The sequence below is a fragment of the Rhinopithecus bieti genome, unplaced genomic scaffold, assembly GCF_001698545.2.
Source record: "Rhinopithecus bieti isolate Rb0 unplaced genomic scaffold, ASM169854v2 scaffold_30732, whole genome shotgun sequence".
NCBI lineage: Eukaryota > Metazoa > Chordata > Mammalia > Primates > Cercopithecidae > Rhinopithecus > Rhinopithecus bieti.
The window spans coordinates 6054749-6078385 of record NW_016814045.1 but is presented as its reverse complement, the minus strand read 5'-3'; the positions used below and the strand labels follow the sequence as shown (position 1 = coordinate 6078385).

Below are 23637 nucleotides of genomic sequence, written 5' to 3'. Positions count from 1 at the left end.
CTTCTATCTCAGTCCCCTGAGTAGCTGGGACTACAGGTGTGTGCCACCACACCCAGCTAATTTAAAAAAATTTTTTGTAGAGATGGGGTCTCACTGTGCTGTCCAGGCTGGTTTCATACTGCTGGGCCCAAGCAATCCTCCTGCCTCAGCCTCCCAAAATGTTGGGATTACAGGTGTGAGCCACCCACTGTTCCTGACTTCCTTTGTTTTTGGATTTTGAGTCATAGTTAACACCCTTTCCCTATACCTAAGTTTTAAAGGAATTCATCCACCTTTTCTTTTCTTTTTTTTTTCTTCTCTTCTCTTTTCTTTTCTTTCTTTTCGTTCTTTCTTTTCTTTCTTTTTTTTTGGACAGAGTTTTGCTCTTTCACCCAGGCTGTAGTGAAGTGGCATGATATCGGCTCATTGCAACCTCCGACCTTGGGTTCAAGTGATTCTCCTGCTTCAGCCTCCTGAGTATCTGGGATTATAGGTGCATGCCACCACACCTGGCTAATTTTTGTATTTTTAGTAGAGACAGGGTTTCGCCATGTTGGGCTGGTCTCTAACTCCTGACCTCAGGTGATCCACCCACCTCGGCCTCCCAAAGTGCTAGGATTACAGGCGTGAGCCACCTCCCCCAGCGACCCATGTTTTCTTCAAGTACTTAATAGTTTTACTCTTTAAATTTCTTATCTATTTGCAGTCTGTTGATGTACATTCTTTGAAGTACGGATCCAGTTTCATCTTTTTCCAAATTGCTAGCCAGTTGTCCTAGCACTAAAGTTTCCCAGTGATTTGAGGTGCCACTTTTATTATGTGCTAAGCTTTCATATATACTTGAGTCCTATTTCTGAACTTTCTATTCCATGAAGCCAGAATTTGGCAAACTGTTGCCTCCAGGTCAAACCTAGCCATGTTTTTTTTGTTTTTGTTTTTTGAGACAGAATCTTGCTCTGTGGCCCAGGCTGGAGTGCAGTGGCACAGTCTCGGCTCACTGCAGCCTCCGCCTCCCATGTTCAAGAGATTCTTCTGCCTCAGCCTCCCGAGTAGCTGGGACTACAGGCACCTGCCACCATGCCTGGCCAATTTTTGTATTTTTAGTAAAGGCGGGGTTTCACCATGTTGATCAGGCTGGTCTCAAACTCCTGATCTCAAATGATCCACCCACCTCAGCCTCCCCAAATGCTGAGATTACAGGTGTGAGCCACCACATCCGGCCCCCACTGTGTTTTTATAAATAAAGTTTTATTGGAGCACAGCCACACTCATTCAATTACATATCTGTGGCTGCTTTCATCCTATAACAGAAGAGTTGAGTAGTTGTGACAAAATCAGTGAGTCCTGCAAAGCTCAAAATATTTACATCTGACCTTTTACAGAAAAAGCTTGCCGACCCTACTCTGGAGTAATTGTGTATTCATGTACTATAAAAATACCTTGCTTTTCAGTAGAGAGGCTTATTTATAGTGTATTTTGATGTCCACTAGGACTGATTCCCCACTTTTCTTTTTTTGTATTTTTTACGAATACTCATGTAAGTTTGCTTTTGCATATGAACTTGAGTATCAGTTTGTCTAGCTCCTAAAGAATTTTCTTGTGGGATTATTGGGGATATGTTAAACTTATAAATTAGGGAGAACTGTCATCTTTAGAATGTTGAGTTCTCTTATCCAACAACAGTTATGAAGAAAAGAATAGAGAAATCTATCAAAGAATTAATTCAGAAAAATGTATCAGGTCAGCGTGGATTCACGGAGAATACTGCCACACCTTTAAAGAACAAATAGGCCAGAAGCTCTATAAATTGTTCCATAACATTGATTGAAGGAATTTTTCTTCTTTTTCTGGGAATTACTTTTAGTTTTATTATCTTTTGATCAGAGGCTCTTATTTTCTAGTTTTTCTTTTTTTATTGAACTTATTTCTTTGTGATCTAATATATGATAAGCTTTCAGAAATTTTTTCCATGTGCTAGAAAAGCGTGTTTAGTCTGTATAAACAGGTTATCATACCCTGTAAGACCTGCCTGCCTGATTGATGCTTATGAATTTTTATTTTTTGTTTTCTTGAGCTGTCTTGTAGTGAGAGTAGTGTGTATAGTATATTTATATCCATGTCTCTCTGCATTTCTTTTAGTTTGTTTCTTTTCATGATGTGCTTTCTTTTTCTCTTTTATTTTCGAAATTTCCTTTTATAGAAAGGTTTGTATTTTGTTACTTTTAATTATAATTTTGTAATGCCTCTTTTTTTTTTTTTTTTTTTTTTTTTTTTTTTTTTTTTTATTTTTTTTTTTTTTTTTTTGAGACAGGCTCTCACTGTGTTGCCTAGGCTGGAGTACAGTAGCATGATCACAGTTCAGTGTAGCCTCAAACTCCTGGGCTCAAGTGATCGGGGACTGCCTCAGCCTACCAAGTCACTGGGACTACAGGTGGGGGCTACCACGTCTGGCTAATTTTTAATTTTTTTTTAGAGATGGGGTCTTGCTGTGTTGCCCGGCTGGTCTTGAACTCCTTGGCTCATGGGATCCTCCCATCTTGACCTCCCAAAGTGTTGGGATTACAGGCATGAGCGACTGCACCTAGACTGCAGTTTTAGAGTTGTGTTATTTCTTTGTCTGAATATGACATATGATTCTTCTGTTATCTTCAGATTTGTTTTATTATTATTATTCTTTTTTTTTTTTTTTCTGATTTGGAGTCTAGCTCTGCTGCCCAGGCTAGAGTGCAGTGGCACAATCTCGGCTCACTGCAACCTCCGCCTCCCAGGTTCAAGCAATTCTACTATCTCAACCTCCTGAGTAGCTGGGACTACAGGCGCCTGCCACCATGCCTGGCTAATTTTTGTATTTTTAGTAAAGACGGGGGTTCACCATATTGGTCAGGCTGATCACGAACTCCTGACCTCAGGTGATCAGCCCGCCTTGGCCTCCCAAAGCACTGAGATTACAGGCATGAGCCACCGCACCCGGCTCAGACTTGTTTATTCTTAGAGCCATAATTGTCTTAAATGTTTACCATTAACTTTTTTGACGAATTTTTGCATCATCTCTGGATTACTCAAGGAAACCTTTTCTTTACCCTTTATTTTCTAAAATTTTGGAAGATGCTGCTCCACTGATGCCTCTCTTGGTATGTTGTTTCGAGAAGTTTGATGCCAAATTGAATTAATGCTGTTTCTCTTTAAAGGTTTCTTCTTATATTAAAAAAAATTTTTTTGGGGGGATGGGGATTGAAAACATTTTTTCTTTATTTTTGAAGTCTAATAATTGTCTTAGGATATCTCTTGGAGTTTATTGCTGTGGGCCAGTTTCCCCTATTACCTGGAGACCCTTTCAACGTGTAGTTTGGGTTTCCTTTTTTCTCTGGAAAGCTTTTGAATTACAGTTTTTTTTTTCTTTTAAATAACAGCTTTATTGAGACATAAATATTAAAAATTTACCCATTTAAAGTGTACAATTCAGTGATTTTTAGTATAGTCACAGAGTTGTATAACCAGTGCCACAGTCAGTTTAGAGTGTATGCATCACCCCCAAAAGAAACACACTACCAGCTGGGCGCGGTCTCTCATGCTTGTAATCCCAGCACTTTGGGAGGCCAAGGTGGGCGGATCACGAGGTCAGGAGATCGAGACCATCATGGCTAACACAGTGAAACCCTGTCTCTACTAAAAATACAAAAGCAAAATTAGCCAGGCGTGGTGGCGGGCTCCTATAGTCCCAGCTACTCGGGAGTCTGAGGTGGGAGAATGGTGTGAACCCGGGAGGCAGAGTTTGCAGTGAGGCAAGATGGTGCCACTGCACTCCAGCTTGGGTGACAGAGTGAGACTCTGTCTCAAAAACAAAACAAAAAACAAACACAAAAAACACTCTACCCTTAGGCTGTCATTCCCTATATCCCTCGCCCATCCAACCCTAGGAATCACTTGGATTATAGTTTTAAAGGTTATTTTTGTTATTTTATTTTTTTCTTTAGAAACGCTTGTTATATATAGGTTGGATCTCCTTTGTTTTCCATGTTAACTACTTTCTCACTGTCCCATATTGTTCTTTCTTCATCTCATTTTTATTCTCTTGGGTTGTTTTCTTGCTTTACTTCAATGTTTCCTAATAATTTCCCATTTATTTTTTATTTGTTTTTATTTTGAGACAGGGTCTCACTCTGTCGCCCAGGCTGGAGTGCGGTGGCTCTGTCTCGGCTCACTGCAACCTCTGCCTCCTGGTTCAAGCAATTCTTGTGCCTCAGCCTGCCAAGTAGCTGGGACTTCAGATGTGCACCACCACACCTGGCTAATTTTTGTATTTTTAGTGGGTATGGGGTTTCACCATTTTACCCAGGCTGGTCTTGAACCCTGGCCTCAAGTGATCTGCCTGCCTCGGCCTCCCAAAGTGCTGGGATTACAGGCATGAGGCAATGTGCCCAGCCTATATTTTCAAATTTTGAAATTTTCATTTGCTTTATCTTTTTTGGGGGCATTTTAATATATTCTTGTTTGTTATAATTTTGTTTTTATTTTTTGAGTTAGGTCAATTCTTACTACATTTCTTTTGGTTTTTGGTACATTTCTGTTCTTAGGTTTTCCAATTTCTGATTCAGTGTTTCAGAGTGTTGTTAAGTAACATCAAATGCCTATTTGAGCGTATTTAAATCAGTTTGCAGCAACTCTTTTCAACCAGGAACTCTTTTCAACTCTTTTCAACTGAAGCCTCAACCTCTTGGGCTTAAGCAATCCTCCCACCTCAGCCTCACAAGTAGCTGGAACAACAGGTGCATTCCACCTTGCCTGACTAAAATTTTTTTTTTTTATAGAGGCAGAGTCTCCCTATGTTGTTCAGGCTGGTCTCAAGTCCCGGGCTCAAAAGATTCTCCTGCATTGGCCTCCCAAAGTGCTAGGATTACATGCATGAGCCACTGTGCCTGGCCCTACCACAGTTTATTTATTCACCTATTGGAGAACATTTTGGTTGCTTCCAGGTTTTAGCAGTTATGTATAACTGCTGCTATAAACAGCCATATGCAGTTTTTTCTGTGGATATTAGTTTTCACTTCATTTGGACAAGTGAAAAAGAACATGAGTATTAGATTGTTGGGCAAGAGTATATATAGTTTTGTAAGAAACTGCCAAATTGTCTTCCAAAGTGACTGCACCAGAGTAGGGTGACTTATAGTAAAAAATGTGCTGTACTTTGGTGATGGGTACCCTAAATACCTTAACTTCATCACTGTACGTTATATACATGTAACAGAATTTCACATGTACCCCATAAATTTGTACAAATTAAAAAAAAAAAAAACAAAGTGGCCTTACTATTTGATATTTCTACCAGCAACGAATGAGAGTTCCTGTAGCTCCACGTCTGTTTGTATTTTAGATTTTGGCCATGCTGATAGATGTGTTGTGATATTTTGTTTTAATTTGTATTTACCTGTTGACTTAGGAAGAGGTGCTCCATATTCCATGTTTATTTGTCATCTGTATATCTTTTCTGGTGAAGTGACAGTTGAGGTTTTTGGCCCATTTAAAAAACTGTGTTGTTTACTTTTTTCTTGTTAAGTTTGAAGAATTGTTTCTAAGTTTGAAGAATTGTTTCTAGGCTAGGCATGGTGGCTCGTGCCTATAATCCCAGCACCTTGGGAGGCTGAGGCGGATGGATTACTTGAGCCCAGAAGTTCGAGACCAGCCTGGGCAATGTGGCAAGACCTCATTTCTACAAAATATACAAAAATTAGCCGTGTATGGTGGGGCACCCCTGTGGTCCCAGCTATTCGGGAGGCTGAGGTGGGAGGATCACTTGAGCCTGGGAGGTTGAGGCTGCAGTGAGTCGTGATTGCATCACTGCATTGCAGTGTGGGTGACAGAGTGAGACCCTGAGAGAGAGAGAGAGAGAGAGAGAGAGAGAGAGAGAGAGAAATTGTTTCTATAATTTGGGTAACAACAGTCCTTTGTCACATATGTTTTTTGCAAATATTTTCTCTGAGTTTGTGGCATATTTTTTCAATTCTCTTGACAGTGTCTCTCAGAGATTTTTAATTTTAATGAAGTCCAGCTTAATAATTCTTCATGGATTGTGCCTTTGATATGTCTAAGAAAGTCATCAACAAACCTAAGATCATCTAGATTTTCTCCTATGTTAGCTTTTAGGATTTTTATAGTTTTCCACTTTTCATTTAGGCTTATAATCTGTTTTCAGTTAATTTTTGTGAAATGTGTAAGCTGGGTGTCTAGATTCATTTTTTTGCTTATAGATGTCCATTTGTTGACGAGACTCTTCTTTGTAATGACTTTGTTCCACAGTCAAAGATGAGTTGACTGTATTTATGTGGGTCTTTTATCTGGGCCCTTAATTCTGTCACATTGACCTAGCTCTGTATTCTGTTGACAGTACCACACTTTCACTTTCGTGAATACTGTAGTTTTATAGTGCCTTTTGAAGTCAGGCAGTATCATTCCTTGAACTTTGTTCTCCTTCAGTTGTGTTTGTTATTTTTATTTATTTATTTATTTTTAATTATTATTATTAATTTTTAGCCTCTCCATGTAAACCTTAGAGTCATTTCAATATCCACAAAGTAACTTGCTGGATTTTGATAGAGATTGCATTAAATTTCTAGATCCGGTTGGGAAGAACTGATGTCTTGACCATATTGAATCTTCCTTTCCATGAACATGGATTATATCTTCATTAATTTAGTTCTTTGATTTTCTTCATCAGGGTTTTCTAGTTTTCCTTGCAGATTCTTGTGTATATTGTTAGATTTATACCTAATTATATCTATAGGTGTTTATGTAGATGGTAATATGTTTTTAATTTCACATTTCATTTGTTCATTGCTGGTATACAGGAAAGTGATTGACTTTTTGTATATAAACATGTGTATACTGCAGATCTGCCATAATCACTTAGGAGTTCCAGGGGCTGTTTTGTTAATTCTTTCAGTTTTTCTACATAGACAGTCATGTCACCTGTGAACCAAAACAGTTTTCTTTCTTTCTTCTCAATCTGTATATTTTTTATTTCCTTTCCCTGTCTTACTGCATTAGCTAGAACTTCCAGGATAATGTTGAAAAACAGTGTTGAGAGGGAACATTCTTTGTTCCTGATTTTAGTGGGAAGGTGTCAACTTTTTCACCAATACATATGATGTTAGCTGTAGGTTTTTTGCAGGTGTTCTTTATCACGTTGAGGAAATTCTCCTCTGTTTGCCTTTTGTTTGTACACTCTTTTCTCCTAAAAACTGATCTTTTGAAGACTGCCTTTTTACATCTTACATCCTCTTTATCTGTAATCAACTCTGAACTAGCAGGATGCTTTTAAAGTATTTTCATACTTAATGTGATTTTATGTCAATCTTTTATCTACTGCTTGTTTCCTTCTTTTTTCTTCTGCTGCTTGTTTCTTCTTTTTTTCCTGAACTGCCCTTGATCTTCATGAAGATTTATGGCTAGAACAAAAGGATGTACTAGGATTTAATTTTCTACTTAGGTTCTGTGCCTTTTAGTTATGCTGAGAGCTTGAGCTTTATATAGCTGCATTTTTTGGTCAGTCTTTGTGTCCTGTGAATTCACTAATATCCATCACTTTTATTTTGTAGATTCAGCAGGATTTTCTAGTTAGACAGTCATACCATCTACATTCTTTTTGTTATTTATGTTTTTATTTCTTTTTCTTGCCCTGTTGCATTGACTATAGTGAAACTTGTGGTTTTCAATTTCAAATTCACAAATTTTTAATTTTTTAAATTACTGATTGATTTATTATTTTTCTTGAGACAGGGTCTCACTCTGTCACCCAGGCTGGAGTGCAGTGGTGTGATCTCGGCTCACTGTAACTTCCACCTTGGGGGTTCAAGTGATTCTTGTGCCTCAGCCTCCCAAGTAGCTGGAATTAGAGGCGTGTGCCACCACGCTGGCTCATTGTTTTATATTATTAGTAGAGGCGGGGTTTTACCATGTTGCCAGGCTGGTCTTGAACTCCTGATCTCAAATGATCCACCTGCCTCGGCATCCTAAAATGCTGTGCCCAGCCTATTTTTTATTTTTTTAGATGGAGTCTTGCTCTGTCACCTAGGCTGGAGTGCAGTGGCACGACCTCAGCTCACTGCAGCCTCCATCTCCCAGGTTCAAGTAATTCTCCTGCCTCTGCTTCCCAAGTAGCTGGGATTTTAGGCACATGCCACTATGCCCAGCTAATTTTCGTATTTTTAGTAGAGACAGGGGTTGACTGTGTTGGCCAGTCTGGTCTTGAACTCCTGACCTCAAGTGATTCACCTGCCTTGGCCTCCCAAAGTGCTGGGTGTGAGCCCCTGTGCCCGGCTCAAATTCACAAATTTGAATTCACACCAGAAGTGTGAATGGATGTTCTAGCTTTGTCCTTCAGGACAATGGGAAAATGTTCCATCTTTAAACATTAAGTATGATGTTTCATTATATGACTTTATCATATTGGGGAAGTTATCTGAGTTTTTAATCATGAATAGATGTTGAATATTGTCAAATGCTTGAAATGTACCTATTGTAATCTTCCATTCTGTCCCACTGGTCTACACATATGTCTTTATGCTAGTTCCACAGTTTCGGTTATGATAGCTTTGTAGTAAGTTTTGAAACCAGCTTTTCAAAGCTGATTGAAGTCCAGTTTCATTCTATTGTTTCAGGATTATTTTGTCTGTTCTGAGTCCCTTGAGATTGCTAATGAATTTTATGGTTGATTTTGCTACTTATGCAAAAAACATCGTTTTTTTTTAGGGATTGCATTAAATCTGTAGATAGTTTTGGGTGGTATGAACATCTTAATATTGAGTCTTGCAATCCACGAACACGAATTGTCTTTTCTATTCTTTGTGTCTGATTTTTTCTGCAACAGTTTATACTTTTCAGTTAGTCATATTTTCTAGAAATTTAAAGAGAAGAAATTAATATATATGCAGACCCAAGTTTTCTTTTCTTTTTGTCTGAAGAACTTTAACATTTCTTTTAGTGAAGGTTTGAAAACTAGATCAGAGTCCTTGGAAGCCAAGTGAATGAAGTATATCAAGAAGATGGAAGTGCTCAACCTTGCTGAAAGGTGAAGAAATAGGAGGAATGAGAGTTGACCCTTAGATTTAAAAACTTGTAATGTGAAGTCTTTTCTGATGAAAACATGATTATTAGTCAAGGAATTCGCAAAGGAAATTCTCTTCAGTCATCCACTTATTATGAAATACGCATCCTTTTGGATCTCATGGATTTCTAAATTTGACCAAGAGGCAATTGTCAAAGTAGACATGAAGGTTCATTGCAGTGTTGTGTTTAATAGTAAAAAATGTAATGTTTGTTACTACTTGTATTGAGTAAGGAAATTATGGGATGAAGTGAACTGTAGCCCTTAAAAATGAAAATGTAGAACTACAATGATGTGGAAAGATGTTCATGACACATGGAAAAACCAGTTACTGAAGAGCATGTTTTAAACAGTTTTCACTTACATATATGCAGTTTTCAGTCTGTGTACCAAAATGATCCAGTGGTTATCCGTAGGTGGCAGTATTTTGGTTGATTTTTCCTTTTTAAAAAAACTTCATTTGTATATTTTCTTTTGTGATGTGCCTGTGCAAGTCCTTTGCTCAGTTTTAAATTTAGTATGTGTGTGATTGTGATTTTTCCTTGATTTGAAGTGAGTTAAAAAAAGATTCTGTGTATATTGCCATTCTTTTCTTGCTCTGTGGGTTGCCTTTTTTCTTTTACATCTAGTTCCTTTGAAAGAATTAAGGTATATTGTATATTTTGCATGTCGCAAAACTAATCCACATATGTAGTCCAGTGATGCATCATCACGATAAATCAATTTTAAAACATTTTCAATCTCTGAATGTTTTTAATGAACAGAAATTATTTTAATATACTCTGATTTATTACATTGTTCTTTGTGGTTAGCAGTTGTGTATTGTTTAAAAAAGTTTTGCCTATTCCCAGGTCATGAAGATGTCCTATGGCTTCTTGTAAAAGCTTTACTGTTTTGTCTTTTACACAGATCTTCAGGCTATCTAGAATGGATTTTTTTGTGTTTCTTTGGAGGGTAGGGCCCAACATATGTTAAGAATATCTACTTGATAGAGTCTTTTATTTAAAAGACCATTCTTTTCCCACTGCACTGAAGTGTGCCACCTTGGTGTTTAATCGGGTGAACTTATATGTGTGGATTTGTGTTTGAATGCTGTTTCGTTCCATTAATCAATTTGTCCACCTTTATGTCTGTATAACACTGTTTTAGTTACAGTAGCTGTATAATAGATCTTGATGTCTCATAGTATAAATTTTCTAGCTTCATTTTTCCAGATTGACTTGGTTCTTCTTGGCCCTTGATATTTCCATATAAATTTTAAAATCAGCTCTATTTTGGGGCGGGGGGATGGGGGACACAGTTGGGGAGAACAAGCCTGCTGAGATTTTGATTGGTATTGTTTTGAATTAATCGTCTCTTAATCTTTAAGGTAAGCTTTTGGCAGGTTTAGTTTTATTTTCTCAGTTTTCATTCAAATATTACGATCTGTCAAGTGGTAGCTACTATTATATTTCATTGCTTTATAATTTCTTAGGTAGGTTTTATGTTTGAATCTTGGATGAATCTGCTAAGTTACACATACAGAAAATGATTGTGATGTGGTATTGTATTTCTCTGGCTTTCACTGATATTATTGATAGATGCTTTCATGTTTCTTTTTAAATGATTTATAGTAGAAGCAAGAATAAAAGTATTTTTCCAGTTTTATTATTTTTTTTCCCCTCTGAGCAGTGTTGTGTTGTAGGTGCATTGCATATATTATTTTTTATTCCTGCAACATAGACAGTATTATCCCTATTTTATAAAAAGAGGGACCTGAACCCAAGAGAGTGGTCCAGTAACTTACCCTGAGTCACAGTTTGTAATTGGTAGGGCCTGGGATTTGCGTTGGGGATGGCTGGCTTAAGGGCCTCTTCTTTACACTTCAGCTGACTGACTTCCTCAGTAGTGCCATTCTTCATGACTGTGTATCTTTTGGCCGTTTTTCTGTTACTGCTTCTAAAGCACTTTCTTTTCTGGCTTCTTTAGTGAATGTAAAAAGCTTTGGTTTTAAAGCCATCTTCAAAGTGTGAAGCACTAGGAGCTTGTACGAGCACACTCTGCCCTTGTCTGCTTTCTCTGGGAGACTCTAGCAGACTTGTATCTATCCTTCTTTTAGATCTTTTTAAGCACTCAGATAATAAATAAATTTTCTTCTTTTATATAGTTAGCTGAATACTTTGGGAGAGGTAAGGATGACTGCCCCTCTGAAAGTAGACTTTGTTTCTTACCACTTGTTGTGAGGACCAGAATGGCGCTACATGTTTTTATTTGCTTCTATTTTGAATTCTTGCTCATTGTAGACAGTTTTGGAAAATGTGGGAAAGGAGTAAGTAGAAACCAAATTACCGCTTTTTCACTATGTTAAGTAATAGGAAGATTATGGTAACTGTAGCTAATGCTTATCATCAGTAAATATTTATTATACTTCTGTACTTAGGTAGTATACCGGAAATTATTCTAAGTGCTAAGGATACAGACTGAATAAAACAACCAAATATCTCTGCCCTGTGGAGGTTAAATTTGACTAAAGGAGCCTCTGTTAGTCTGTTCTCACACTGCTATAAAGAAATACCTGAGACTGGGTAATTTCTAAGGAAAAGACGTTTAGACGTTTAATTGGCTCATGGTTCTGCAGGCTATAGAGGAAGCATGGCAGCGTCTGCTTGGTTTCAGTTATGGCAGAAGGCAAAGGGGAAGTGGGCACTTCATGTGGCTGGAGCAGGAGGAAGAGAGAGAGTGGTGAGGTGCTACTTTTAAGCAATCAGATCTCGTGAGAACTCACTCACTCATGCCATGACAGCACCAAGGGGGACGGTGTTAAACCATGAGAAACCGCTCCCACGATTCAATCATCTCCCACCAGGCCTCACCTTCAACATTGGGGATTACAGTTTGACAAGAGGTTGGGGTGGGGACACAGATCCAAACTGTGTCAGAGCCCTGCTTGCGTGCCAGGATTATCTCTTAAAATTTTCTCACTCTGCCAGGGAGGCCCTGTTTTCACCTTAGTTTTATGGATGAAGACGTAAGCACGGAGAGGTCAAGTGGAATGCAGCGCTGCTGGGCCTTTCAGTAAGAGTTTCTGTTTCCCCAGACCACAGCATATATATCTGGAGTCTTGGTGTGAATCTTTTACTTACTTTTGAAGTTTAACTTCAAAATCACTTTTCCTTGCTGTTAAAAGATATATGTCTACTTTAAGAAAATTTAGGTAGGATAAGTAAGCAAAATCAAATAAAATTAGAGATAATACTGTAAGCACATGGTTGCTTTTGCAAATAAATAGTAAAATAAATTTTATTTGTAAAGATGAGATTGTACAGATATATTTTGACTTGCTTTTTTCTCACTTGAAATAATTTAAACCTTTTCCCCTATCATTGTTCTTCTAAAATAGTGTTTCCCTGACTTCAGGCAGTTGAGTACAAGCCTCACAAATTTTGACATGTCTGCATACCATTTGTTATTTTCCATTCTGACCGTGTTTTAAAAATCTGCTTTTTAAAGTAAATCAGAAGAGGGAACTGTAATCACTACTTGACTGGAAAATCAGTGGTGCTTACTGGCATAGATTAGTGTAAAAGTAAATACCATTAAAAAACCCCAACGTGGGCAACGTACTGAGATCTTGTCTCCATAAAAGAGAAACAAAACAATTAGCTAGGCACGGTGGCATGCACCTGTGGTCCCAGCTACTTGGGAGGCTAAGGCTGGAAGATTGCTTGAGCTCAGGAGACTGAGGCTATAGTGAACCGTGATCGTGCCACTGCACTATAGCCTAAGTGACAAGACTTTGTCTCAAAAAAACAAAACGACAAACCAAAAACCCATATGACATTTTAGCCAGATTTTTTTTTGTTTGTTTTTTACAGAAAATTGAACAGTAAGCCCGCTCTTTTTGTTAAAAACAGGTAATGGCAGATATTAGAGAGATGTGAAAGTATCTTTTGATGAAATTAGAATTGAAAGCAAACTGAAAAGGCAGTAGCTTTTGCAGCATGGGATTTATTATACTCTACTAACCTTTGCCAGGGTTTTTCAGGGGTTTTCAAAGTAAGAAATGAAATTTATATTTATACCTAATGTGTGTGTGGTAATTTTTATGTATATGCATATATGCATGTGATGCAGGATTTTTTCAGTGCTGCTTCGCCAGCTGGAGACCTTTGCAGCTGGCAGTGCCCCTGCCTGGGCCTCGCTCTGCCCCGGGCTTGCTGTTGGAGGTACCCTGCCCACTTGGCCTGGTGGGCTGCTCTTGGCGCCCTGGCCCTGATCCCGCACTCAGTCTGTGCCGGGGCCAGGTGTGCTGCAACCTGCTTCTGCCTTGGCCACCGGCCTCTAGACAAGGGGGAATGTGGTGGCACTTGAAACTTTTGGAGACACCAGCAACTGCCTGACCCCAAAGGAGGTGTTACAGCATGTCACAACTCTGGCCCAGGTAACGGCGAGGTCTGGGGCCCCAGAAGGGTTGTAGCTCTTCTCTCCTTCCTGCAGCACTACCAACCAGTGGGGGTGGGGGGTGGGACGTGTTTCAGCCCATTTGTGTTACAGCTCATTTAATCCTGTCGTCCTGCTCTGGCCTGTGGCTCCTGGGCTGGCCTGGCCCCATGGCTGCTTCCTGTCATGCGGGGCTGCTGCCTGGCACCGGCAGAGGGCAGAGGGCTACAGTATTACAGCGTTTTTCCTACCCATGTTGGGTAGATTCTGAGTTCTTGTCCCGCATCCAAGAAGAATGAGGTTATGCTCACAACCGGAGGGTGAGCAGGGCGGAAAGTTTTATTGAGCGACGAAGCAGTTCTCAGCAGAGAGGGCACTCAAAATGGGCAGTCCACTACCCGAAGTTGGGTAGTCCCCCAGTGTGGCTGAGTTCAGGGTTTTTAATAGTCACAGAATGGGAGAGGTGTGGGCAGTAGGTAGCATTGGAAAAGGCAACGTTTGATTAAAAAGCATTATCCAGAAACAACCAATTGGGGAAGAGCTAGCAAACAGGAATAGAAATTCTCACTCCGGGTCGTGGGCTTCATCCATAACCAGCAGCCTTGTCTTCAGGCTTCAGGCTGTTTTTAGCTTGAAGGTGGGGTTTTGGCTGGGTGCGGTGGCTCATTCCTGTAATCCCAGCATTTTGGGAGGCAGAGGAGGGCGGATCACAAGGTCAGGAGTTCAAGACCAGCCTGACCAACATAGTGAAACTCCATCTCTACTAAAAATACAAAAATTAGTTGGGCATGGTGTGGTGGGCGTCTGTAATCCCAGCTACTTGGGAGGCTGAGGTAGGGAATTGCTTGAACCCGGGAGGCAGAGGTTGCAGTGAGCCAAGATCACGCCACAACACTCCAGCCTGGGCGACGGAGCAAGGCTCTGTCTCAAAAAAAAAAAAAAGGTGGGGTTTCACCACGGACCCGCCCCACCTGCCCCTAGGCATTTTGTCTGCCTCCTCCTGCTGTCACGTGTGTATGTGTTATGTCTATGTATTCAGGAAAATTGCCGCCATTTTAAATTGTAAGATTGATTATAAGAAACATCTCTATTTCAGAGATGTTAAAATGTGAAAAAAACATGTCTTAGAATTAATGAAGTAGAGGGTATTATATGTACTCTATTCTATTTCAGTTTTTTAAAAAATGCTGGTTATCCCTTAAGTTGATATTTTATAATGGATTGTAATCTCCAATTGGAAAACATGGACTTAAAATTTAAAATAAGAATCTTAATTTCTGCTTTACTTAAAATCAGTAAAGATGAATTTTAAATGAAAATGTACAAAGTAAAATAAAACCTCTAGGTGTGGAAGAATATCTTTATGACGTTAGGAGAAAAAAGATTTCTTGAGTAAGATGACAGAAAGCATAAATAATAAAGGAAACAACTGACAAATTAAACTTCATTAAAATTTATTACTTCTGTTTATCAAAAGACACCATTAAGGGAATGAAAAGTTAAGCCACAGATTGGGAGAAGACCTTTGTAATAATATATTTGAGAAAGAGTTCATTCTAGAATATACATAGAATTTCTAGAAATCAGTAAGAAAAGTCTAACTAAAATTGGTTAAAAGCTTTGTTATCCAGTCTGGGTGTGGTAACTCAGCCTGTAATCCCAGCACTTTTGGGAGGCTGAGGCGGGCAGATCATTTGAGGCCAGGAGTTCGGGACCAGCCTGGCTAACATGACAAAACCCCATTTCTACTAAAAATACAAAATTAGCCGGGCATGGTGGTGCATACCTGTAGTCCCAGCTACTTGGGAGGCTGAGGCATGAGTATTGCTTGAACCATGGAGGCAGAGGTTGCAGTGAGCCGGAATTGTGCTGCTGCATTCCAGCCTGGTCAACAGAGTGAGACTCTGTCTCACACACACACACACGCACGTGCCCACACGATTGGTGATGACAAAAAGGAAGAAAAACATTCTTCCACATTCTTCTACATTCATTCTTTCAGATTTTTTTAGTATCATTTCTTGTCATGTAATGTCAACAATGAAATACTTGTTAGAAATTTGAGTGGATAGATTAATTAGAAGAGACCTTACTGTGCTATAATAATGTAACAGAAATTTCAACCAAACTCCCATTTAATAACAAATTCATACATAGCTGATTTAGAATTTATTAGTGGTTTACATTTTTATCATCTGGCAGAAAGAAAATAACTGGTATATTCCTATATTTTAGCATTTGTCCAGAGGGAGGAGATTTCCAGTCAAGCTGTTTGGTGGTGGTTGCATTAATGTATATGCACATATGGCCTTCTTCCTTCTGAATTGCCATGTTTGTTTGAGAGATAGGAACTGCTATTTTAGACAAACTTTTTCAAGATGAATGCTTATGGCTTTCTAGTGATTTTAATTCCCGGCAATGTGTTGGCAAGATTTAGGTTTTAGGAGCCCAGGTGTAGGTAACAAGAACAATGAAAAGGTATTTGGTTTGCCTTTGCCAGTCATTGTTCTATGTATTTATCTTTGGAATTTACAGCGAGTAGTAATTGGCGGAATATGTTTAGATTTTTCTACTTGGTGTAATCTTAAATATGTAATAGTCTCTTCCTGATTTCTAACTATATTTGGGGTTTTTTTCTGTGACCTATATCAGTTTTTACAAAAAGGTCCATGGAAAATTGAGAATAATATGTAATCTCTTACTGGATAGAAAGTTTGAGATATATTTAGTAAATCAAGCCCATCGTTCCCTCCCTCCCTTGTTTGTTTGTTTCTTTCTTTTTGGTCTCCTTCATCTGTCAAAGCTGGAAAGGTATTTAAAAAATAAAATCTCCAGCTTTCTCCTTTATGTACTGTTGCTTGGTGTGGTGACTTACCTGTAATCCCGGTGACTTGGGAAGCTGAGACAGGAGGATCACTTGAGCCTGGGAGTTTGAGATCAGCTTGGGCAACATAGCACATAGGAAGACCGTGTCTCTAAAAAATTTTAAAAAATTAGTTGGGTGTTGTGGTGTGAGCCTGTAGTCCTAGCTACTCAGGAGGCTGAGTTGTGAGGATTGCTTGAGCCTGGGAGTTCGAGATTGTAGTGAGCTATGATCATGCCTCTGTGCTTCACCCTGGGTAACAAAATGGAACCCTGACTCTTAAGACGCACTCTTCTTTTTGAATTTTACTTTTCAGAGATTTAAAACTCAAATATTGCTCTACTTGCAATAAAACCCTTGCTGTCCTTTTAATGTGAATTTTTTTGCTATGTTTTTGCTCATTTCTTTTAGCCTTTTTTGTACGAATTTGTTATTATGCTTACCTTTGTGTGTAGGGGGTCTCCTCAATTCAGCTTTGTTTTATTAAAACATTCTGGTTGCAGTCTATTAAATTGATTTCATGGGCCAAAACCAGCAGTTGGAAAACACCTAAGACACATTTTTTTCTGTATGGGAAAGTACATTGATTTCTGAGTAGAACAGGCTTAGGTCTGAATCCTGTGTCTCTCATTTACTAGCTGTATGACTCTTAACTGTTAGTTACTTAATGCAGAATTTGCAGCATTTTTAAAGCAGGAAATTGATTCCTCATATAATTCTCAAAGTACGGAATTTTCCAGTTGAAATATATTCCGTGTGTGTTCGTGGCCCCTACTGGCAAACATATATCACTGCTAAGAGCCTGTTGTACCTATACATAAACTAAGTGAAAATGAAGGCTAGGTCATTGGAACCAGCCTACCACTTCCATTGATTGGTATGCAAGAGAGAAGGGGGAATGTGCAGAAGAGATTCTAGAATTATTGAAATGCTATAAGAAAGAATGAATTCTAGGTGGTAGCTGAGATTCCATAGCAGATGCAGTATTGCTGTACTAAATTACCCAGTTGATGAAAACATCTTGACAAGTTTTCAAGTCACAATATTGTGCGATTTTTTGTTTGTTTGTTTTGGAATGATGATGCAGTGGGGTACATTTTCTCAGGTTTTGTTTGGTTTTATATAGAATTCAGTTTCAGATATGTAATTTACATCTGGGCTACCAAGAATGCATTCGTTTGACAGGGTGAAGATTTTTTGCACCGGGGTTGCCATGTTCGTGAAAAGGCACAGATAAAAAGGAAAGTTACTTTTGCTAACCTGTTTATCATATTAAAAAAACACACCATATGTATTTTCAGTTATTTTTAATTTTGTTTATTATTATTATTGCTTTTTTATAGAGATGAAGTTTTCTCTGTTGCCTGGGCTGGAATGCATTGGCATGATCTTAGCTTATTGAAGCCTCAAACTTCTGAGATTCTCTCACCTTAGCCTCCTGAGTAGTTAGGAGGCTTGGCAGTACCTGGAGACATGGGGTGGGGACTGACTTCCCATCTCTCTTCTACTTAATTCCTCATTCCTCTCCATGCTCCACCTTTCATGTTTCCAGCCATTCATTGTCCTTACCACTCTTAGAACCCAGACATGGGTTTGCAAGCTGGCTTTGTAACTACCAAACTCAGGGGATGCTGTACTGAGTCACTGCTCCCCCTTTCTTTATTCCCCTGAGGAAACCTACTCGCTTTAGTAACTCTTAGGTCCTTTCAAGATAGCAGTAAAAAGATTACATGGAGAGACCTTCATAAATAGTACCTTTGTTTCCTTGTTCTTCATCCCATTCAGGATTACTTATTGCTTTCACCACTCCAGTCCTGTTTTGGACTCTTGGACACACTGAGTTCCTCTCTACCTCATGGTCGATTTTTTAGATAGAGCCCCACCCTCCTGTCCCTCTCCCTCATTGTGGACCTTGGTGCTATGGGGTTTATAAGATTTTACTGAGAAAGCCAGGTTTTCCCCATAGGCAGCCATCTGGAGCCATCCTGTCAAAACCTCTGAAATTAGAAAAGCATAAGAAGATAACACAGGGGAAAAGTAGCATCTTCAAATCGGAGAGTGAAGTAATGTTTTTTGGAATACCCGTTATGCACTAAGCATTGTGTAGGGTAGTCTCCATCCCCACAACAACTCTGTGTGTTTGTATTTGTTCCCAGGGTAAAAGATCTTGCTCAAGCTCACACACACACATTGAGTGAGTGACCAAATCAGGAATCCAACTTCTCTTTGACTTCAAAGCCTTTGACTTTCATACTCTGTCATACTGCATCCCTGCTCAGAGCCAGTTTTGTGACCTGTAGAGCAGCTAGTGTTCAGTGGTGATTCTTATGTCATTACCTACATTGGTATTTTCAAATGGATTGTTTGGAAATACTGTATAAATAGTGCAAACATTTTAGGACTTGAAGAACATAAAGGAAAAATAGGGAAAATTTGAGAGAGGCTTATTCCCTAAAGACAGCAAACAGGATCTCGTAAACACTGATAACTTAAATAGATCTATAATAACCTTTTGAATAATACTATGAGACAAATGTTGTTTAAATTTAATACCCCAATATTACAATTTTAGGTTTTGGAAGGAATCTTAGAGAGATTGCTATCCATAAATGAGTTGTCTTTTCAGAGCACAACTAGCCCACTTCCCCTTCTCATTAAGTTTCCATTTAGCCATTAGGTGGGAGCTTCAAAAGGGAAAATCCAATCATGTATAATCTCTAGTTAATGGGCATCTATTGAGCGACTGGGTCACCAGAAAGAATAATTACACAGTACCTCTTTGTGCAGTAAACACAAAAATCAAAAGCTAATGCATTCCCAAGGCAAGCCAGATTGTTACTGGCTGACAGCATCCTCCTCTTCAGGGAGAAGGTTGGGGCACCCACCATGCTTGCTAGGGGAGATTGCAAAGCCTTTCCAGAAAAACAAGGCTTTCAAGGGAGGAAAGAGGAAGGCAGGGGGGCTTCCAAGGCTTTGCTACTTCTAATTGCGGATTCCCTGGGGTGCATTACTGAATAGCAGACCTTCTAGTAAATGTTTTGTGCAATCATCAGAAACTTCATGGGTCTTTGGAATTTGCCACAAGTGCAAAAACAGTGATGACTGAGGTTGAGCTTCAGCCTCACTCCCACAATTTAGCCTTTTTTCTAAGCACACCCAACCTTTGTAAATAATGACTTTATGCTTGCTTTTGTCTAACCACTAACTTTATTGATTTATGAAAGATGAGCACATCTCCCTTGACCCAAAATGGCGTGTGTTAGCCACAAAGCCAAATAGTTCTTGGGTTTGTATTGGTACACTCTAGTTTGGGTTTGCAAAATTATTTCTTGTAGTTATTTAGGATTTGCAAAACTTGGTATAATTCAAATAACCTGTTTTTCCCCCCTTAGAACACTTCAGTTATGGAAGATCAAAATGAAGATGAGTCCCCAAAGAAAAATACTCTTTGGCAGGTAGGAATGACGGCGCACAGATTAGACAGCAACTGACTTACTATAGATAGGATGCTCCCTCAGTTAATGTCCTCAGTGGAATCAAGAGCCAAGCATTTTTGTTTTCTTTTGTGCAGTTTTGCTAGTTTCAGAATCCACCCTAATTTATCTTTCTTCCATAGGGAATTGTCATTACAAATATGCTAAATAATTTTAGAGTTTCCACAAAGATCTGAAGTGGCTGTAGCCTAAAATGTGCTGTCTGTGGCCTCTGCCTAAGCCAAAGATGGACAGTGATGGCATCGTTTGTCACCAGAATTGCACCATGCCACACACCAGTATATACATGGATGGCCTTTTCTCCTTTTGCTCTCAACCTTTAGTCTTCTCTCCCATTTCCATTGGTTTGCCTTTTCCTTTTAAGCTCATCTCCTTCTCCCTTGGCTCTGTTTTAAGGTTTGCCAGTTTTCTTCCCAATTCCCCAGGTTGTGTGTGTGTGTGTGTGTGTGTGTGTGTGTGTGTGTGTGTGTGTGGTTGGGGGTTTGGGGAGCAAGCAGAGTTTCATGATTTGGTGTTTTATCAACCATGCTGGTACACATGGCTTTCCCCTTCATGAAGACAGGATTTAAAAGTAAAACAAATCTAAATCTGAAGATACTAATGTAAAAATAAATTCTCTGGGTTCATTTGATATGAAACTAAAAAGATAGATTAGTTAGCAGGAACAAAGTGCACCCAACACATTTAAGAGGAAATGAAGCAAAGGAAAACAATGCTAGGAAGAGCTTGCTGGGCTGAGCACGTGGTTGGAAATAGCATATTGAAAATGTGCTATAGAATAGTGCACATGCCATTATTTTATCTTACATTGTGTACAGACTGAGTTTTGTACCCTCCTTCACGTTTATTATTTTGCAGCGGATGCTCTTCATTTACTATGATTTTTCAGTTGGCAGTGGTTCTTCACACTTTAGCTTTAGTTTTTCTTTCATCTATCTTCCAGTCAACTAGTTAATAATTATACAAACACTCTAGGGAGGCTAGATGATTAGGAACTTGTCTGTAAATAAAATAACACTTTTGCTTATCAAATGAATTAATGGCTGTGAAAGTACTTTGTAAATTATAAAGCAGTACACAAGTGCAAGTTATCATTATATTTAACCTGTTATGAATCATTATTTTGGCAAGTTATTTGGAATAAAATATAGAAATAAAGGGGGAAGGAAAACACACACAGTTTTCTTAAGGCACTTTTGAGATTTTGATGTATACCCTTTACTCTGTCATGGTTTGTTCTCCTTGTCATGAATTACTGTGATCATAATGTTTTGTAAAATCCTGGATCTTTCCTTTTGTTTCTTAATATTTCATAAGCATGTTCTGTTGTTACAAAATATTACTCTTTTTTTTTTTTTTTCTGATGGAGTCTTGCTCTACACCTCAGGCTGGAGTGCAGTGGCACGATCTCAGCTCACTATACCCTCCGCCTCCCAGGTTCAAGCATTTCTCCTGCCTCAGCCTCCTGTGTAGCTGGGGTTACAGGCATTTGCCGCTGTGGCTGGCTAATTCTTTTTGTATTTTTAGTAGAGACAGGGTTTCACCATGTTGGCCAGGCTCGTCTTGAACTCCTGGCCTTAAAGTGATACAGCTAACTTGGCCTCCCAAAGTGCTGGGATTACAGGCGTGAGCCACCATGCCTGGCCAAAATCTTACTTTATATGCTAATTTTAGTGGCTTACATTATAGCTCTTAATGGTGATGTGTTAGAATTTGTTTTAAACAGTTGCTTGTAATTGGGCAGTTATTTCTAACTTTTCTTTATTATATTGTGGTGGACATCCTTATGCTTAAAGCAACTTAGATGCCCCTTATTCTTGCCAATATTCGTCACAGCAAAGACTTTTCATCTCTGTTTTGAACTCTTATTTTTTGGATCTGTTAAGACACAAATGTCTTAGTATAAGCAATTTCAAAATCCTTGTTCAATGCTTCCCCCTAGTGGTATCTGGTGTCAGTGAGCTTTTCCTCACCCAAGATACAACGGAAGAAACATTCCTAGGCAATGGGGCCGTAAGATAAACTGAGTGGAAGATAGATGCCTTCCTATCTTATACCTCTAAATATGGACATGAGAACTTCAGACATGAAATTTATAAGATTTTTTGTCAAGGAAGACTGAAGACTCCTTTGGATGTTTACAAAGGATGTCTTCTCTGGGATGGGTTTAGTCTGCTTTAAGTTAGGGGACATACTGATAGGAAAAGCTCTTGGTTCATTCCATGTAAGACTCCTGAGATAAATTCCTAATGGAATTAATAGGTGTTTGTAATTCAACTCTTCAGTTCTTAGAATTATCTTTTGTGTTATTTTTTCTGGTATTATGTATGAGGAGGCTATCAGAGGAGTGATCGACAGATGGTTTGACAAATGTTTGACAAAAGTATTGAGGTTATTTTGTTTAGACAGGGAGGTTACTGCGCCTCATAGTAGTTGTGGTTTGAGTCTAGTGATTGAGATTATTTTTAATGTTACTGTCCAGATGCAGTGTATGTAGTTTCAGTTTTAAAACATATACTGATTCTATGTAAGGACTTGTAGGAAGATTGGATGAGAAATGCATTGTTAGTATAAGAGTCTGTGAGTTGTCCATAAACCACCTATGTAAGATGTAGAATTTTTCAGGTACACATGGTTTATTTACCTTGGGTCACTTTCTGGGAAGGTAATCTAAAGAAGGATGGGAAAGTCTAAAATGTTTTGCCAGATTAGTAGCCCTGGCAAAACAGTATGGAGGAGATTGAAACTGTTGGGTAAAATGAAGCTTTTTGGATTGAATTGCTTTCAGGTTTCAACATAGCATAGCTTGTCTTTGTTATATAGACCTGTGGTTCTCAACATGTGGTCCCTAAAGTGTAGTCTCTGGACCAGTGGCATCAGCATTGCTGGGAAACTTGTTAGAAATACAAATTCTTGGGCTCCTCTCCAGACCTCTAGGGTGGGACCCAGCGGTCTGTGTGTTTAACAACCCCTCCTGTTATTCTGATGCTAGCTCAAGTTTGAGAACCATTAGCATAGATGTATGTAGCATTAACTTTCAACTTTGAGGAAGTAAAGCAAACTGTTAATAATCAATCAGTTGCCACTTTGCCAAGTTGAGCAGTTTCTCTATGATGGTTATCTCTAGCATCAGTTATCTTTAGAGACTGTAATTCCTATATATCCTGTGTATAGAGAGATACCCAGTATATATCTTTGGAGCATCATTTTATAATAAGCATTCGAAAATGATGATTTAAGGTGCCTTTTAGAAATAGCTATCACTTTGGCATTTCCTGTAGTGACTAATTTGAGGACACAGACCCTGAATACATTTTAAATTCCTGAATGAATTAATGATGGAATGAGTTTGGCTTTAGGGTAAAAGTGTCATTTTAAGATTAAATACACAGGGTGAAAATATTTCTATGAAACATTAATTAGGTTTTTTTCCTTGTTAAACTAATTATTTTTTTGTTTTCTAAAATAGATAAGTAATGGAACATCATCTGTGATCGTCTCCAGAAAGAGGCCATCAGAAGGAAACTATCAAAAAGAAAAAGACTTGTGTATTAAATATTTTGACCAGTGGTCTGAATCAGATCAAGTGGAATTTGTGGAACATCTTATTTCACGAATGTGTCATTATCAGCATGGACATATTAACTCTTACCTGAAGCCCATGTTGCAGCGGGACTTTATTACCGCTTTACCAGGTAACTGTACTTGTCTTTTCAAAAGCTGAGCAATCGAAGAATGCCCGGCCCAAGGATCTAGGTGGATATTTATGAAATGATTGAATG

General features: G+C 38.8%; 1 protein-coding gene across 1 annotated transcript in view; it reads left to right on the top strand.

The window, feature by feature from the left end:
- The window catches only part of FBXW11 (F-box and WD repeat domain containing 11), a 144150-nt gene that overhangs the window by 69941 nt on the left and 50572 nt on the right, over positions 1 to 23637 (top strand). Inside the window, 2 exon segments of the mRNA XM_017849423.1 lie at positions 19754 to 19816; positions 23325 to 23550. Of these exon segments, the coding sequence (XP_017704912.1) occupies positions 19754 to 19816; positions 23325 to 23550 (289 nt within the window).